This window comes from Schistocerca nitens, chromosome 8, assembly GCF_023898315.1.
Source record: "Schistocerca nitens isolate TAMUIC-IGC-003100 chromosome 8, iqSchNite1.1, whole genome shotgun sequence".
Classification (NCBI taxonomy): domain Eukaryota; kingdom Metazoa; phylum Arthropoda; class Insecta; order Orthoptera; family Acrididae; genus Schistocerca; species Schistocerca nitens.
In genome coordinates this window covers 84,564,496-84,584,373 of record NC_064621.1, presented here as the reverse complement: position 1 = coordinate 84,584,373, position 19,878 = coordinate 84,564,496, and the positions used below count along the sequence as shown (strand labels likewise).

At 38.0% G+C, this 19,878-nt stretch overlaps 1 protein-coding gene across 3 annotated transcripts in view; it reads right to left on the bottom strand.

Moving 5' to 3' along the window:
* LOC126198654 (phosphatidylinositol 4-phosphate 3-kinase C2 domain-containing subunit alpha) overlaps positions 1-19,878 on the bottom strand; it is a 266,382-nt gene that overhangs the window by 114,185 nt on the left and 132,319 nt on the right. For all 3 annotated transcript variants that reach the window (XM_049935126.1, XM_049935125.1, XM_049935124.1), the window contains 4 exons: positions 19,269-19,384; positions 12,057-12,204; positions 2,488-2,676; positions 430-655 (listed from right to left, as the gene is read on the bottom strand). In XM_049935126.1, the coding sequence (XP_049791083.1) occupies positions 430-655; positions 2,488-2,676; positions 12,057-12,204; positions 19,269-19,384 (679 nt within the window). The remainder of the gene's footprint in view (positions 1-429; positions 656-2,487; positions 2,677-12,056; positions 12,205-19,268; positions 19,385-19,878) is intronic.

The following is a 19,878-nucleotide window of genomic DNA, read 5'->3' as shown; positions in this document are numbered from 1 at the left end:
TAAACATTTTTTCTAATATACTGACATGAAACACAATAACTTTAATCACTCCTTGTCAATGGATCGTGAACTCACAAAATATAAAAATTCAAGAATTCGAATCTTTGGTAAGTGTAAAACACAACAATAATTTGCTTGGGCTATTATTTATGTAAAAGGTATGACTGCAGTTGAACATGTGTTTAATTCTGACACAACAAGAGAATCATTTATAAATTATTGGCTTACTGGTCTTCTTTCATTCCCACAACAGTGTATCCCTATCATTCTGTGGTCTGAGTAACCAACCATTCCTTTTTAACCATGCCTCAGATCTATTCCTCGTCCCTTCGCAACAAAGGAACTAATAATTCCAAGAGCTACAACAGCTATCGGCAGACAAGCAGTTATGCCCCATAGATTAAATGTTTACTTAAGAAAGCTACTCACCTGAGGTGATTCTCCTGGCAAAGTTTGAGTGAGAAGCCAATACAGATGGTGTGCAACACGTGGTGAAATAAGCGCCCTCTTCAGCAGGAAATGTGCGAGCGGTGAAGCTTCCCAAGTTTCGTGTTTTAGTGCTTGGACTAACTGTGGCAGTAAATCCACCAATTCATCACTACCCATGTCTTCCACCCACGTTACAGCAACACGCCGCACTTCTGTATCTGGGAAGCTGGGACAGGGAGTTTATGTATAGCACACTCATTTCAGAAATCTCAGAAATTATGATCAGTTTTCCATTTTATGTTGCAATAAAATGACACAAATCACCTTCACATTTATTTCCCTTGATCAACCTATGCGACACGACTATATACCTATAATTAACAACAGAATTAATTCTCTGCAAATCAGATCTCTCCTGCGGCCTCTGATTTTGTCGTGAGTCATGACTGAAATTAAGCTTCCTCTTTTGTATCTAACATTGTCCATTTTAGTTTCACCACTTTAAAGTTAACAGAGTATTAAGAAAAACCAACAGAGGATCTGAATTTGAGAAGTGAAATTAACTTTTTCTGTTCTTCACAGATTCACAACTGAACGCACTTTTCATTTTCCTTATTTTGGAATTTTATCAATTTTGTGCACTTACAAAAAACTAAAGTTCTTATTTACTACCATCAAAAGTAATTCATTGCAAGGAAGGCCAACAGACTTTTGAGGTTTATCTACAGTCCTCCATATTTTATGAAATAGACTGCAATTTTAAAAATTAATTCCTTGTATGTTACGAGCTCTGTCCTAATGGAATATTTTTTTGCATATAATGCCCAATATTTTGTCTTTCTTACAAATCAGGTTCATAGTGTTTCAGGATTGTGCTGCCAACAGCACCTAAGTTACAAATCTATGCTGTTTGTGGGTAAACAAGAAATAAGGCATACATTAGAAATAAAACTTTTTGTGATTACAGTAGTTTTACAAAGGGCTAATGTTCTGAACAGCGTGATCTAGCCAACTCCGTGAAACCTAAATCGAATGCTATTTGATCCTATCTAAACTCAAAATATTAATGTAATTAAAATAACCAGTAAGAAAATCTTAAAGATACTTTTAATTATTATTTACATCATCAGAGAAAGTTGCTTGCAATTAAGTTCCTCCATACCTGTTTAAGTCTCCATTTACATTTGGTCTAAAAATGTGATTAAAAAAATTATTCTATTGTTTTCTTTTTATTCTCTCAAAGTGTAAAATTTGTTGCCAATTGTGCAGGAATCATGAATACAATCTACAACAATACACTCGATCCATGAACATCACAAAATATAAAGATATGATCATCTGCTCCATTTATTCACAACAATTTTTCCAAAGATCAACATCTTCTCCTGATGAAATTAAATGATGGCATCAGTATAATTGATATTTATACTATTCACCACATTAACATTGGTGACATCACACCAACAAAATTAAATACTGCAAAACAGTGCTGTAAATAAAACAAAGTTGCATCAGTCCTCTCTGAAAATTTTTGTTCTAATATGCAGGTTCTTTTTCAAAACACCGAATGACATTTTTAGTGCAGTGGGATACTGAAAAAAAGAGGAAATGGCTAATAACAATTTCCAACAGTGTTTGCAAACCTTGCAAACTGCGCAATAGAATCCAGACAACTAGATCAGTCAGTCTTACACAATGGTGCAGTAGAAAATATTACTTCTAACATATTTTCGGAAAAATACTATGGAAATCAGAACAGCAGTACTTCTTGGATACCTGACTGATTATTGTAAATCAAGCAATAATTTACCACATATTTTAAGCTAGTAACAATTGTTTACTGTGCTTCAGTGAGAAATCCTCATCACACACACTGTCATTGCAATCTACATCTTTATCACACTGTATTAGTGAAATTCACTTCAAAAGTTGTTCATATTTCTTTGAGAAACTTACTTTACTAAACACGATTAAGTGAGAAAACAGAAGGAATAGGCAGGAAATAGAATGGAAACAGCAGAATAAGGAAAGAAATTTTGTGTGTGTATCTATACTTACCAGGGCAAAAGTAGCTGCAGAGCACTCAGGGGGTCCATTTTGGCCCAATTATGTATCATGGCATGCAAATCTGCCAGACATGCCCAATCCCAGCTGTGTGCAGCCAGAAGCACCTTGGGCAATGCTTTTGGTTTTGAGTACAGGTAGTGACGCTTCTCCCATAGCACTTCACGTTCCTCGACCGGTGTTCTGTATATCATCAACAACCAAGTATGTGATTAACTGATTGCATGAAATAACTCGTAGAATAGAATAATTAAATTTTTCTTCGTATAAACAAATACATGTTATGAAAATGTATGTATGTTCCACATCTGCTCCTAACCCACTGGACCTATTTCAAACAAACTTTGTACATATGTCTCTTACTGTCTGAAAAAAAATTGTTTGGGAGTAAGAACCACCTACCTATTAAAGGGGTAGGGTAGGAGTGAAAAAGAAGAGTAGCCCATGATGTGCAAATACCCAAGGCTTTATTCATCTAGTATTTGAAAATGAGAACACATAGGGACTTTTAACAGACTTTACACACAATTCCGTACCTTTACAGAATGTCTTCTTGCTGACATGCCCCAGAAAAAGATGAAAGTAAACAACAATTATCACTTAATACATTTGCACTGTTCATACATTACTTCTTTGCTACTAACTCTATTCACAACACATTTCGCAGACAATATCCACATATGCTGCTGAATGTAACTACGAAATTGTAGTAAAATACATAGTTCAGGAGATATGACAACATAAACATTGAGCTGTGTGAAAACAAAACTGCATGGCAAAATCTGCTGCCATTACAGGTGAACTGCATGTACAAATGTGTGTGTGAAATATGTTAAATATATGTAAAATATGTATATACTACTTACTGTCTGCAAAGAAATACTATGGGTATAAGAAACAGCAACCTCCTATTGGGACAGAGGCAATAACTTGGAGAGAGATTAGAGACAGGAGGGGATGGACACAAGGGGGGAGGAGGGAGCTGGAGGTGGACAGAGAGAGGTGGAAGGAGAAGATGGACTAATAGAGAACTGGAATAAATATATACCTGGGCATTTCTGGGTACTCAGTTGCATTATAAACAACAAATATGCAAATGCATGGCACTCAATGGTCATAATGGAACGTGTGATCCATCTCAAACTCTACCCTCGAGGATAACTAATAAAATCCATCATTTTGAGGGGGGGGGGGGGGGGGGGGAGAGAGAGAGAGAGAGAGAGAGAGAGAGAGAGAGAGAGAGAGAGAGAGAGAGAGTTTTTGTGCTTGATTCCCTTGCTTTTATTGCTTTGTCTGCCAACTCCTGCACTTAATATCTCTACTCTAACACCTGGGTAACAGTTATATTCGAAGAAAATAGTTAACAGCTGTCAGAAGGCACACAAGAGATTCATACAAGTTATGGGCAAAAGATAAAGAAGCATGAAACTAATTACACCAAAATCTACAAATTAAAATATTTTGTTTCCTTACTTATTTAAATTTGGACATTATAGAGGCACCTGCTGTTCACTGTGGCTACATAGTTCTGCCTACAGTTTGCCTCTTTTTGGACATTTCTAAAATACCAGATTAAGACACTTTTTACCACACAGACACACATCTACAAGTGGAGTACTCTTACATCAAATATTGTCAGTCAACTATTGAAGACATACTTTTCAATGCCATAGTTGACAGCTCACCTTTGCTCTTTCCTCTCGGGGACTCATCAGCAAAAAGTAAACACGTTAAGAAAAGTTATTTTTGAAGTCTCACTCATACAATCAAAAATCCAGGGTGGAATAATAATGTGAATTAGGAATGATTATGACACACTATGTAGGGGAGACACTGAGCAACAGATAGGCACAATTAAATGTAAACTGTTGGATGAATTCTCAGCTGTAGAAACAAACACAAAATTTCATACAAACATAATTCACACAAACATGATAATTGTCATTTCGGTGTGCTAACTTCATCGTTAGCCACCTCTCTTAGAGACATGTACTCCACAATATACGTCATTTTTGTGAGATATACTGGTACCACTTTGTTCATATTTGGCATGCTAGTGTAGAAGGTGTCATGAAACTACATAAATGCAAAAGTTGTGAATATAGTGCATAACATATTTCATAGTAAATTGGTGACTGTGATTCTCAGTTATTGTAGAGTATGTTGTAACTAATATATCATTTCATGTTTCGTTTTTGCTCTCAACAGGAGAGTATATTGTCTGCATTTAAAGTAAATTGACACTATTTTTGAGTTTGTCACCACCTATATCCTCAATAAAGCTACAGAAACTAGCTCCTACCCCAGTTTCTCTGTAGCCTTAATAGAAACCTTGTTTTGCATATTAACTGCTCCAGTTTTATAGGGAATTAGTAATAGTTTTAGCTGGATTTCAGAAACTAAAAGAGAATTCTTCATACATCCATATTTAAACTGGACGGAGGTGGGACACAGCTGGTATAATTTTTATTAAAAATGAAATTCCTCCAGCTGTACTTAAGTGTACGGGCCTGAAGATGGCATTGACGCAACGTCGAAACTAGTAGCGAAGTAAATATAAAATCTTAAGTACAGCTGGAGGAATTTCATTTTTAATAAAAGAGAATTAGCAGGCTTTCTTTAAAGTTTTTTGTTTACTGTTCTCTCAAAAAATTTGAACATAACCAATGCACCCTTGCTGTGCATGCTGTTCTCATGCACGGGGTAAGCTATATGCTGTTCATAAGCAGCTAGGAATTGCCCTGACGTCTGTTATGTGATTGGAAGCTGCTGCAAATTGGTACTTTTTGAGGGCTACCAAGAGTCATATACCATATATACCAAAGGTACCTAAAGAACTAGCATCTCTTGTTGATCCTGTCATATGTACAGGAAATACATGATATTTCACTACTTATTACTTGACTGTGATGATGTTTCAGTGGTACGGCTGGGTGTGCTGTACAAGGGGGAGGGGGGAACCAGGGAGAATTCATGGTGCTACATCCGTCCACATAACCAACAAGTCCCAAGCACTGTCTTCCATTGAAACAAACTGAGCGAGTGAGGCTCATTTTATTTGTTGGGAAACATGCTGTGTGTCATGTCAAAAGGTGGAAAACACTTATAGCTTGTGGTCTGTTATTGCTCACAGTTCAGGTGTATGATGAATAACAAAGCACCTTAAGGCGATGGCAGAAAGGGATTGGAAGGAACACAAGGTGCACTCAGTGAGTATGTGTGACGGGGGACTCATTCAATATGTTGAAGGGGCTGTTCCAGCAGTCACTGAGGGAAGAGGGTGCAAATAACTGCTGGTTGTAGCACACACTGAAGAAAACAATGCCTGTAATCAGGGTTCAAAGTCATGTTTGATCATTCCAGTGCCTCACAGAGAAGGTTGAGAAGATTTGCTTTACTCACAGTGTTTCATGAAGCTTACAATCTGTAGCATTGTGCCCTGAATTAATTGTGGCCCCTTGGCTCGAGTGTACTGGAAGGCTTGAACCAGAGACTTTGAAGGTTCTGTGACAAGCTAGGCCTCTACTTCCTAGACTTGTGTCATAGGGTCAAGAACGCCTTAAGGTCATTTGTGCACTACCCATCCGAGGCTCCTCCTCGGGTAGCTGACTGAGTGTCCCTTACAGGTAAGAGTATTAAAATCCTAGTGATTAACTGACAACAAAGTGCTACAGTTTGAAGTACTCCTAAAAAGCTGTGCTGTTCGCCTTACACTAGACAACACAGGAAGGGTGGTTAAAGCCAGAGATTGATAGCAGTGAGATATCTGGGGGAAATTGAAGTGTATATTGACAGGACAGGCTTCTGGGAAATTCATGTGATGTATTTGTTGCAGTGAACAGGACACACAAATCCACTGAAACAGAAACTGAAGCCACATGTAAGATAGGTGGCTAAGATTCAGTATCAATTACAGGCACAAACTTATATTTAAACCCTTCTATCGATTACCAGATTCACCTACAGATGTAACCGAAAACATTAGTGAAAACAGCAGTCCACTAATATGAATGTTTCACCAATCAAATTATTACTGGAGGAGGAGATTTTTAACCACCACACAATAAAATGATAATATTACAATTTCATAAGTGGTGGGCGTGACAACACGTCCTATAAAACATAACTAATACATTCCTTGAACACTAACTAGAACAAATAGTTCAAATGCCCACTCATGATGTAAGTATATTAGACCTAATGGAAACAAATAGACCTGATCACTTTGAGGATGTCCACTTTGAAACCAGTATCAGTGACCACTAAGCAGTTTTAGTAACAATGATTACCAATGTACAGAAGGCAACTAAACGAAGTGTAAGGATTTATATACATTCAGCAAATTAGATAAAGAGGTGGTATTGTCATGGCTAAATGAGGAACACAACACATTTAACTCTGGAGAGGAACATGTAGAACTGTGGCTGAAGTTTAAAACAATAGTTGACTATGCACTTGATATAGCTGTATCCAGTGCAAACGTTCATACTGGGAGAGACATTCCACAGTATAACGTCAATGTAAAGAGACTTCTATAGTAATAGACTGCTGCATAATATGTGTAAAACAAAAGACAGGGCGACAATAGAGAGATTTTGAATGAAAAGCACTTGACTGTCAAGAGTACAATGCATGAAGACTCCAATGACTACTGTAACAGAATGTTATCAAAAGAGCTCTCACAAAACCAAAAGAAATTCTGGTCAAATGTAAAAGCTGTTGGTGTTACATAAGTTACCATCCAGACACTCATGGACAAGACGGGAACTGGAATTTAGGGTAGCAAAGAAAAAGCAGAAATGCTTAACTCAATTTTCAAATGTTCCTTTACAAACGAAAATTCAGGACTATTGTCCCACACCACACCAAAGGTGACTGATGTGTGTATTAGTGTTAGTGATGCTGAGACAGTTGAAATCACTAAAATTTAATGAATCTGCAGGGTCCAACAGAATTCCTATCAGATCATATACTAAATTTGTGTCTGAGTTATCCCCACTTTTAACCATAATATAGCATAGATCACTCAAACAAAAAAGGTGCCTAATAGTTGAAAGGAAGTACAGGTCATGCCCCCCTACAAGAAGGAAACCTTTGGTATGACAGTTGTAAATTGTTGTAGATTTGTTGGGAAAGTACCAGAACTCCAAGTGCTAATAGAAAGCACTGATGCTTAAATAGTTACAGGCAATGAAAGCAGGATAAAGCCGGCGATAATCTCAGATGAAGTATTTGCAAACAACGCTAGGATAGGCTGACCATAGTTGGCAGTGGTGCATTTGTTGCTGTTAGAAGTAGTTTACCTTGTAGCAAAATTGAATCACATAGTTCCTGTTAGTACAGGCAGAGTTCATTCCTGGCAACTGGAATAAAATAATATTTGGATCCTTTTACTGACTTCCCAACTCTGATGATACAATTGATGAAAGTTTCAAAGAAAGCTTGAGCTTCATTGCAAACACATATCCAAGTCATACACTTATAGTTCATGGTGGCTTTAATTTACCCTTGATATGTTGGCAAAAATACATGTTTAAATCTAAAGGTATGTATGAAACATCATCTGAAATTGTGCTAAATGCATTCTCCGAAAATTATTTTGAGCAGTTAGTTCATGAGCCCACAAAAATAGTAAACAGTTGTCAAAATACACTTGACCTCTTAGCAACAAATACTCCTGAGCTAATAACGAGCATCAAAACAGGTACAGGGATTAGTGAACACAGGGTTGCTGTAGCAAGACTGAATACTGTAACCCCCATACAAATTCACTTGTCACCTTTCTGAGATACAATCTCCACTCCTTCCAAATGAACAAGGAAAGTGTAGACCAGATGTGGCTTGAATTAAGAGAAATAATATCCACAGCACTTGAGAGATTTATACCAAATAAATTAACAAACAATGGAGCTGATCCCCCTTGGTAACAAAATGGGTCAGAACACTGTTGCAGAAACAATGAAAAAAAGCATGCCAAATTTAAATGAATAAAAAACCTCCAAGATTGGCAATCTTTCACAGAAGCTTGAAATGTAGTGCCGACATCAATGTAAGATGCTTATAATAGTTTCCACAATGAAACTTTATCCCAAAACCTTAGCCTGAGTTACAAAATGTGGAAATAACTCATTCTCAAACAGCACCATGGACCCCATTCTCAGAATACATGTCTATTGGCTAGAATGAACTGCAATGAACTGCAGTCTAATCAACCAATCACTCATCTGTTTGCCTTATGAGTGCAAATAATCACATGGGCAGCTGGCCACACAGCCTTATATCGTGTGTCTACAATGGTGTTTACTATTTCAGCATTAGAGAGAGAAAGAGAGAGAGAGAGAGAGAGAGAGAGAGAGAGAGAGAGAGAGAGAGAGAGAACTGACCTTATCGTGTGACAATTTCCATTAAAATCCACAGAAAATGGTGAGTTTGCTACACTACTCAAAAAGTAATGTGCAAGATCTGTCACAAAAGAAATACTAATGATGATGGAAATTTGTGAAGTTAAAAGATTGTATGTAACAGTGGTGATTGCTGTCAAAATAGGAGCAATATGAGTTTACACATAACTGTCTTCATCCCTGCTGTAGCTCAAAACATTTCTACATTTTGTGCAAGGATGTAGCCAGGATCTGTTCAAAGGGGTTAACACCTTTGAAAGACTCACATTCTTCATTTATTCTTAAAATTTAGATAAAGAATGATAAAAAATGTTATCCTAAAATGATCTTAGAGATTTCACCAAGCAGAGATATAATCTTGTTACTTAGGAGTGCTGTATTTTGGCAAATTTAAATTATTCTTGGTTCAGTCCAGATCTGAGGTGAGGAAATGATTGGGAATGGACCGCCAATTTTTTGGGGCACCATGCTTATTACCGACAGTGCTTTAGGAATAAACAGAACTCCGCTCAACAGAGAAGCTAGAACAATTTTTGGTGGTGAAAAGGCAAAGGATCCGGGATTATTCAACCTTACTCTTTACCAAATTTCCTCATTTACGTATGAATCTCTTACTATTTTCAATACAAGGACGATAACTTTCAGCATTAAAGAATGTCCCAGCAGATAAATCCATGAGCCTATATGAGGAGAATTTGGATTATTATTTATCATACAGCTTTTAGAGCCGAGTGTGTTCAGAGAGATGTGCGACTCGCCTACGATGCAGTTGCTCTTTTCTTTCTAGGAGAGGGGCTGCATCTTTAAGGAAATTGCAATCTTTCAGGAAAGGAAGGTATCCAGAAGGAATTGGCTGTGAGCTATAGTAAGGGACCAACTCTGGCTTTTGCCTAAATTGAGAATGGTAAACCACTGAAAACCATTTTCTAGGTTGCTGGCGGGTGGATTCAAACCACCTCGCCTCCAGAATCCAGGGATTGTTAGCTCAGCAGCCCAACAAACAAATCTACTCCAAGTCAGTTAAGAATTTGGAAAACCTGGTTATTGTACATTGTTTTAATATAAAAAGCGTGATAACAAAAGATTAAATTCTGACATTGCATGTTTTTTCTTTAATTACACATGTTTGACCATTTGATAATGCACAAATGCATGCATATTTCAAGATTTAATTGTGCATGGATTTGTTGGCTTCACTTATTAGAATATTAAAAAAGTGTAAGTAGATTCTGGATGAAAGGGGGAGGCAGAGTGCAATCAGCTTAGATCAATTCAAGCAACCCACTGGAAAAAATGTTTTAGAAATGCACTCAGTATAGAATGTGCTGTCATCCTGTAATGATTCCATTCTCCACAACCCCCTCCCCTCATTCTGTGAAAGAAAGATCATTTTCTGCATTAAAGAATGTCCTGGGAGACAAATGTATTAGTTTAAATTGAGTACTGCCCAAGTGACCAGTCTTGGCAATATTTTGCCATTTGGGCTACTGATGATAAAATATTTCAAGCAATATTTTTGTTAATCAACATGATTTCTCAGTGACACAAACAAATTGAAGTGCATTTTTAAGCACTGATTTTAATTTAATGTCATTTTTAATGATATTTACCACTCCACAGCCTTGTGAAATACTGATGTATTGCAACCACAAAGTTTTGTCAGCGTCCAAACAACGAATCCATTGTTAACATTAAACTGCTATAGATAGGTAATTAGGCAATTATAGTAGTGTGTACATATTTTTAACTCCCCATAATACTAGCAGATCAATCAAAATTGATGTTCCTCTTCTTTCTTGTTACAGACCTATCCATAATTAGAAACTATCACAACGGCACACAGCACAAAACAATAAATGGTAGCATTTACATTAAACTCAGATGCAACTAAAAATTAAATTTATTAACAAAACAAAAGCCGAGCTCAAGCAAGGCCAACAATTGGTTTTGACTAAAATAGGGATGGGCAATAGCCGATTGTAGTATGGATGTATAGATAGTTTAAATATTTTGCTGGCCTTGCTGACTACTGATAGTGCATATCCCTTTTTCATTGTATGACTGGAAATGAAAATATCTTTCAGTTTCACTACACAACAACTTAATGTGTAATTTCTTTTGGTGATGGGGAGGGGGGAGGGGCCGCATTCCTTGCACGCCCCCCCTCCCCCCTCTTTGACCATGCTCTCGTATTGGTGAGGTTGCATTGGAGCTTTGCCACTTTCGTCACACACAAAAAACGTTTACAGTATATTGTTTATTCACTGCCACTGAGTTGATCATTTCTAAGAAAATTCAAGCAGCATGAGGGCAAAGTCCAAGTTTACACACTATATGCTACAACAAAAGTGTTCCTCAGTAAAGAGAGCAGTAGTTCTTTTGCAAGACCGTAGCACAGTAACCAAAATTTACAGTAAGTCTTGATTCATCAAGTGGGCCTGCCTGTATATAGTGTGTGCCAACCACAAATAACATTTTTTTGTGCTGTTTCATTGTTGTTTTACAATTGTGAGCCCATATCTATTCATTCATCTCTGCTTCAGCTAACACAGTAATACGTTGTATTACAGAGCAGCAGTAATATAAAATAAAGAGTGAGCTAGGTAAGAAAAAATTTACAATCCGTGCAAGAAAATGATCCAGATTCTGAGCTAGCGGCATTATCCCACAATGGGGCAGTTGTATATGAGATCAGATGCAACTGCACTGTTTAATGTTTCGAGTGGGTCACTCCTGTGGGGTAACACTTATGTGTGGCAACAGAGTGATATAATGAAACGTTTTCTTTTCTTATTGTTCAAGTGAACAGTGAATTAACTCATATAATGTAAATTTATTTTATTGTTGTTTAGTTAAACTAAGTGTAAACTGTGATTCTGCTCATACATGTTTACCTTGGTAACACAAAATCAGCTATTCCTTACATGAGTACAAAGTGTGGCACGTGTCTGCTCGTGTTATAGAAAACAGTACTCGATGGTTAATGGGCCTGGAAAAGGAGAGGTGGGTATTTGCAGGAAATAGAACTATTACAGTATACTTTATCAACTCTGCTTATTGGTCTTAACTGATACCTTAAGCAGACATTTGGGGATAGGAGAAGGGGAAAAAATGTTCAACACACAAATGAATAATTTCTAAATGTTACAAATATGCAAGTACCTTGTAAATGTGTCTTGCTCAGCAATCATGTTCAAGAGCTCTTGGGTATTTGGATCCAAACTACCAAAATCACCTTTGGGTACAGACATTTTGTGAGGCTCCAGTCGTGGAAACAATATTCGGGCACCAAACTCTGGTACATCGATCCCTACAAAATGTCGAGCACAGTCTTAAGAAAAGCTATCAGAGGACACAAAATAATTTCTAGATAATGCCAGCATAAAAAGTTACAGAACTGATGATTATTTTCAAATTGTGAATAAATTTCCACAAATTTGCATCATACAAAATAAAAAAATTAAGGGGAAAAAACCAACACTAAATTCTAATCCAGAGAAGAGAAAAAGTTTTACTTACTATCCTGGAAACTTGTGCAGCTTTAATATTATAATCCCTTTCTTACAACTCATGCTGTATACCCCTTAGAGCTAGTGATCTTCGTTATCTTGCTCACAAGCAACTGCAGCATCTGATGTGGTAATTTCACCTAATATGATCTACAGATCTGTCAGAATAACACAGTCATTTTCCTGATGGTGCTCTACATTCTTGGTTCACTCGTCTGCTATATATAATATATTTCTGTTAAAGATCCCAATATCTTCCTGACGCTCTTTCATTCCACAAGTTGTATCTCCTAAGTAACCAATTTGTTCAAGATGCAAACTTTGGCCCGAGTAAAGCCTTGTATGCAACTATGTATTGTAAACCAGAATGAGACGAGATACTGGCAGAAGTAAAGCTGTGAGACCGGGCGTGAGTCGTGCTTCGGTAGCTCAGATGGTAGAGCACTTGCCCGTGAAAGGCAAAGGTCCCGAGTTCGAGTCTTGGTCGGGCACACAGTTTTAATCTGCCAGGAAGTTTCATGTATTGTAAAGTCTTAATTTTTTACTGATTGAAAGGTTGTTATTGTAAATACTCACTGTCTGTATGCTAAATTATTCATGTTCCCTCCTATAACTTCAATTTCTTTCACAACAAATTTTCTCTATTCTCCAACATATTCAAATCTGTGTACATTTTGATTTTTTCCTTCTCATGTCATCCACCTAGAAGCTGTCTTGAGTTCATCATACAGCATGTCTCCTCAATGAAAGTTTTTAATCCTGTTGTAGTTGCCTGTCTCAGGAGTTGTGTGGTTTGATTAATTGCCTCTTATCACCACTCTCTGGTCATTTTATCAAGGAAACTGTTGAAGAATAGGTAGGAGTGCCTGTATCACACTCTGACTCTAGTTTTGATTTTGAACAACTCTGTTTTCTTTTGACATTTACCTTGAAATCCATTTTGGTTTAAAGTTAACTTTATCACTTCACTAGACATTCTGTCTAATCCTATCCCTTAAAAATTTTTGTCTTTCTTCTGAATCATAGGCTTTCTTGAAGTCCAGGCATATGAGCACAAAATACTTTATACTCTGTTTTTTTATATGCAATTATGAGATTCTGATACAAGATCGTAACTACAGATTTTCTTGGCAAATTTCACTGCTGAATTATTCCCAGGAAATCAATCAAATAACATGATCCTTTCAGAGCAATGTTTTGAAAATTTCCTTACCTGTTATCTTAGAGCTACAATTTGAAAAATACAAACATGGTGAAAATTCTCTGTTACAAACACATTTTTTGGCTGATTTCCCAAGGAGACTTCACCACATTCAAAAACTGTTGCACACATGATGTGCCATTACTGAAACCTCACTGGGATTAATACATTTGTGGATTTTATAACAGTCAACAGGAAAAAAGAAAACAAGTCTCAAAAGACTGCTGAGCTTTTGGTTAATGTCCTTAAAGCCAATTTCCACCCTCCCCCCAAATTCCTCACACATACACACACATGAAAACACACAGGTGCACTCATTCACATGCGTAAAATTGACGTGACAATGTATTTAAAAGATGTCAAATGTTCTAGTGGATATCACTGTTCCAGTCAAACTGGTATTGGGTATATTTGTTTATTTTTGTGTTATACCGCACACATGCTTGTGTATAAAATATCGGTGACCTTTCACAAATAAATGTAATTATGTTGTGAGAGCTAAGTATACAGGGTGTTACAAAAAGGTATGACCAAACTTTCAGGAAACATTCCTCACACACAAAGAAAGAAAAGATGTTATGTGGACATGTGTCCGGAAACGCTTACTTTCCATGTTAGAGCTCATTTTATTACTTCTCTTCAAATCACATTAATCACGGAATGGAAACACACAGCAACAGAACGTACCAGCATGACTTCAAACACTGTTACAGGAAATGTTCAAAATGTCCTCCGTTAGCGAGGATACATGCACCCACCCTCTGTCGCATGGGATCCCTGATGCGGTGATGCAGCCCTGGAGAATGGCGTATTGTATCACAGCCGTCCACAATACGAGCACGAAGAGTTTCTACATTTGGTACCGGGGTTGCGTAGACAAGAGCTTTCAAATGCCCCCATAAATGAAAGTCAAGAGGGTTGAGGTCAGGAGAGTGTGGAGGCCATGGAATTGGTCCGCCTCTACCAATCCATCGGTCACCGAATCTGTTGTTGAGAAGCGTACAAACACTTCGACTGAAATGTGCAGGAGCTCCATCGTGCATGAATCACATGTTGTGTTGTACTTGTAAAGGCACATGTTCTAGCAGCACAGGTAGAGTATCCCGTATGAAATCATGATAACGTGCTCCATTGAGTGTAGGTGGAAGAAATTGGGGCCCAATCAAGACATCACCAACAATGCCTGCCCAAATGTTCACAGAAAATCTGTGTTGATGATGTGATTGCACAATTGCGTGCGGATTCTCGTCAGCCCACACATGTTGATAGTGAAAATTTACAATTTGATCACGTTGGAATGAAGCCTCATCCGTAAAGAGAACATTTGCACTGAAATGAGGATTGACACATTGTTGGATGAACCATTCGCAGAAGTGTACCCGTGGAGGCCAATCAGCTGCTGATAGTGCCTGCACACGCTGTACATGGTACAGAAACAACTGGTTCTCCCGTAGCACTCTCCATACAGTGACGTGGTCAATGTTACTTTGTACAGCAGCAACTTCTCTGATGCTGACATTAGGGTTATCGTAAACTGCACGAAGAATTGCCTCGTCCATTGCAGGTGTCCTCGTCGTTCTAGGTCTTCCCTAGTCGCGAGTCATAGGCTGGAATGTTCCGTGCTCCCTAAGACGCCGATCAATTGCTTCGAACGTCTTCCTGTCGGGACACCTTCGTTCTGGAAATCTGTCTCTATACAAACGTACCGCGCCATGGCTGTTGCCCCGTGCTAATCCATACATCAAATGGGCATCTGTCAACTCCGCATTTGTAAACATTGCACTGACTGGAAAACCACGTTCTTGATGAACACTAACCTGTTGATGCTACGTACTGATGTGCTTGATGCTAGTAGTGTAGAGCAATGAGTCGCATGTCAACACAAGCACCGAAGTCAACATTACCTTCCTTCAATTGGGCCAACTGGTGGTGAATCGGGGAAGTACAGTACATACTGACGAAACTAAAATGAGCTCTAACATGGAAATTAAGCATTTCCGGACACATGTCCACATAACATCTTTTCTTTATTTGTGTGTGAGGAATGTTTCCTGAAAGTTTGGCCGTACCTTTTTGTAACACCCTATATGCTATGGAATAATCTTCACTTCTCAGAATTGTAGAAGTTGAACTGCCCATGCAGATACAATGAACACATTAGAGTGATACATAGACAGTAGAGTGATACATAAGCACCAACTGATGTATACATAACACTAGTTTTGCGTTACCTTGATATGTCACGCAGGTGTGTTGCTATTGTGACAGTTGCTGCATTGATTGGAAGGTAGCCCATGATGATGTTTGTAAACACACACAAGTTACCATGAGCACTACCTACATGTAAAACACCACAACAGAATGTATTGCAACATTTCAGCTGAAAGTACAAACCAGTAGGGACACGTCAAAGATGACTGTGGCACAAAGGGGAGTCACAACCAATCACAAGAGTTTCCATCATCACATTGTGCACAGATGCCTTGTCAACCACGGATGTTGCTTGATGTGTGCACCAATGTTAGTCATGTTGTGCCCACATGGAATCAGTTCGAACTGGCGGATAGTATTGAGGACTTGCACCACACAGGCCATCCACATTCGACACTTGCCTAAGGTGATCAATATCTATGACTTTTGAGTCAAAGGATCTATGGATTCATCACCCTAGAACTGCATTTTGCATTTGAAGATGCCACAGGACATCGTGTAATGCATCAAACCAAACATGGTGAACACCGCATTGTACACAACACCATGCACTCTGTTACAGATGGGGAAGAAATCATGCAGAATGGGTGCGCCAGAATTGAAGTTGGTTGTTGTTTATGGACAATACTCTGATCTTTTAGTATCCTGATAATTGCAGACAACTTGTTTGGAGACACTGTCCCACATGTGCAGCAAGGTGATGGTGGTGGAGTGATGTTCTGGGTTGATATTACATCGGACCACATACACCTCTTGTGGTTGCTGAGAGCAATCCCAATGCTCTACCTTACAGAAACAAGATTCTGCAACCAACAGTGCAACCGTATCAGTTACATTTCAGTGACAATTTCATCCAGATGATGACAACTCATGTGCTCATCATTCTGTTGTCGTGAACAATTTCCTCCAGTGTCCTAGGATCACCAGAAAGGAGTGGCCTGGCTATTCTCTGGACATGAACCCAATCAAACAGGTGTGGGATTGATTGAAGAACTGCATTTGGGCATTTTCAATTACCACATACTCTGCTCCACTTATGCAGAATCTCCATTGAAGAATGACATTTTGGGGCAGGGCTGGATTGATGATCTCATCAATAGTATGCCATATCAAATTCAAGCCTGCAATCATGCGAGGCGATGATCCACCATGTATTGACATTGCCACAGGAAACAGACTTTTTAATTTATTTATTTTCTTATTTGATGCTCTAGTATTCTTTTCCATTAGAATTCTTTTGAGTGTACTGCCATGTCATCATATACAACAAAATAATAAAGCCACACATTTTGGCTGTAATGTCAATAGTCACTACCAAGCAATCACTTGGCTAATTGCACGCTGGAGGCAGATACTTCTACAAATATATCTCTGCTGGTACCACAAGTGCAATAACGTCTTTGTACTCTTGTGCCGTGTGTGTGTGTGTGTGTGTGTGTGTGTGTGTGTGTGTGTGTGTGTAGAGAGAGGGTGGGTGGGGACTGAAACCAAGTTAATATAATACTTTATAGTTGAAAGGTATCATCTCAAATAAGCTTTTTATTCAGTCTTACTTCATTGTCTACATGCAGATAGCAACCTTGAAACTTCAAGCCATCATCAAAACACTGTTCACACACAATGAATGGTTCCAAAGCCATGCAACAATGCCGAATTATCTCGTAAAGGTCAAATGTAAGTGTGATAGATGCACAGATGTAAGTATGAAAAAATGCACAAAGAAGCTCACACATCAGCTAATTAACTTTTCATTGTTAAATAGTGACATACATTGCACTGAAAAGTAATGCCTCCAAATTTTTTGTGTGAAGACACCTAAAGTTTTTAAAATAAAACACACTTCCATGCTACAATTTGGATCCCTCTAGTGGCAGAGGACTGTCACAATTTAAACATGAAGAATAAAGAGTAAAAATATTAATAATGTTTGTTTTGTTTAAAAAGGGTTAGGGGTTCTCAAATAAAAAAAATGGAGGTTTATTTTTCAGCACACTCTTGTATCACAGCTTCTTTCTTTGAAAGCAAACTTCAACAACCATTAAAGATCAAGGAATGTGTTGGCATTTCATGTGACAGTTTACATCCTATGGAACAGATTTTTCTTTCTTTTTTTTTTCCTTTTCTTCTAACGAGAGCACTATTTTCTTAATCTATACAACTGCTTGGGTAAGTTTATCAAGAACTAAGCTCAGTTTTAGAGCAGAGATTCTAAGCAGATTTCCTTTGGATTTAAAGACATAGCATCAACCACATTTATTTGTGTGCTTCAGTTTTGTTGATATCTATAGTGTGCATACTTTGCAACTGCCAGCGGAATTGTTTTCACAGTATCACATGAAGTTACACTGTCAAAGCCTTCAGTTTTACTCACAAATGCCATATTTTTATGGACAGCATGTTCCTTGTCACGAGATGGTCTTTGGCTATCAAATGGGAATTCTGTACTTGTAATCTCCTCTGTACTGGTACTGTTAACTGTTCCATATGCAATACAAAACCATTTGCTTCTAACTGCAAAATGAGAATCAATGGTGTGTGTTCCCATCGCCCTCCACACATGCACCATCTCTCCCCAAGATGATGTTACTGGTAGTCCGCAAACGTGTTTATGGTCTCTCGGTTGGGGATGGGCAGCAGACAGCTGTGCAGCTATCCATTCAGCGCTCAGTCTGTTTTAGCATCCCATACCATGTAAACTTCCATCAAATGCGAGTGTAGTATGATGTTTTAAGTGCATGAAGCTGCAAGTGACCAATTTCAGTGTGAGTTTTTCCATAATTGGTGAAACATCCAAAAGGCGCCAAGCATTTCACAAACAAGCAAGGGACCCTATTTCAAAGTGTACTCATTCTTCATATGTGACGCAGATTCAGGTGAGCCTGTTGGTGACATTGCCAACGTGCCGGACTGTAATGTAGTTGCTGTCTGCGCATTTTCTGCCAAGTTGACAATGCAGCATTCTAAGTCATCTGCACAGCCAAAGGCCATTAGCACTATCACCGACTGTAGTGAGAGATGGATATGAGGGCTGTTCACTTACACACACTGTGACTAATTCTCCAAGCCAAACATATCTTATGACTTGTGGCCCAACATTTTGTTTCTATTCTTGTTTTTACTGACTGTTCTCTACTTCTGTGACAGAAGACGAGGATGTAAGTGGGGAAGACTAGTTTTAATGTAAATTAGATTACATCTGTATTCAATGCCACTAATTTTTCAACAAACTTTGGTCGGCTAGTAACATTCTTTTTACCTATATTTCTATAACAGCTATTGCTGCTGCATTTTAATGTTTATAGCTCTGGATTCAGCAGTTATCTAAAACTGACTTAAGCCACAGGCATACTGGAAAAGAAAATCATTTCAAAACATCAAAGATATTCTTATGTATAAGAAAGTGAAATCTGTTGCAATGTCAGCTCAGCATGCATTCAGATTAGAGAAACTTACACAACACAGGTTCAGTGTCAGCATGTGGCCGTGTTCCTGCAGCAGGTGCTGGTCCCAGTCTCTTGTCTGCTACTGCAGGCCACAATGAAAGAAGGAAGCTTCCCTGAACCATTACCCTAATAACACAGTTTATTTCACAACAGAGTCACAGTATACACATGCAATGGAAAAAAGTGCTCTAATCACTACTAAGCCACTAATTAAACATTTTAGCAGGAAATGTCTGCCTAAAACAAAAGAAACAAAATTAAAAAAATGCATCTAACGTTAATTGGGGGTTACTAAAAATTATTAAAACAGTTGAAAAACATGACATTTACTTTCGCTCTAAGAGTTATATCTAGATGCGCGAAATCAAAGAAAATGAAAAAGAAAAAATTAACTAGGAACTCTGCACATTGATCAACAAGATCAAATTATTTTTCAATTTGAACTTTTATGAGAATATCAGCGAGATAGACTGACAGTTCAAGGAATCAACATGAGTGTGTGGATTTGAGAGACTTTGGGATTTTGGATTATTCTTATTTTTCTAGTAATGGATTCGATACTGATTTCTTTTATGAAGGTTTGAAATAAAGTATCTTACATCATTATCATTTATCAACAC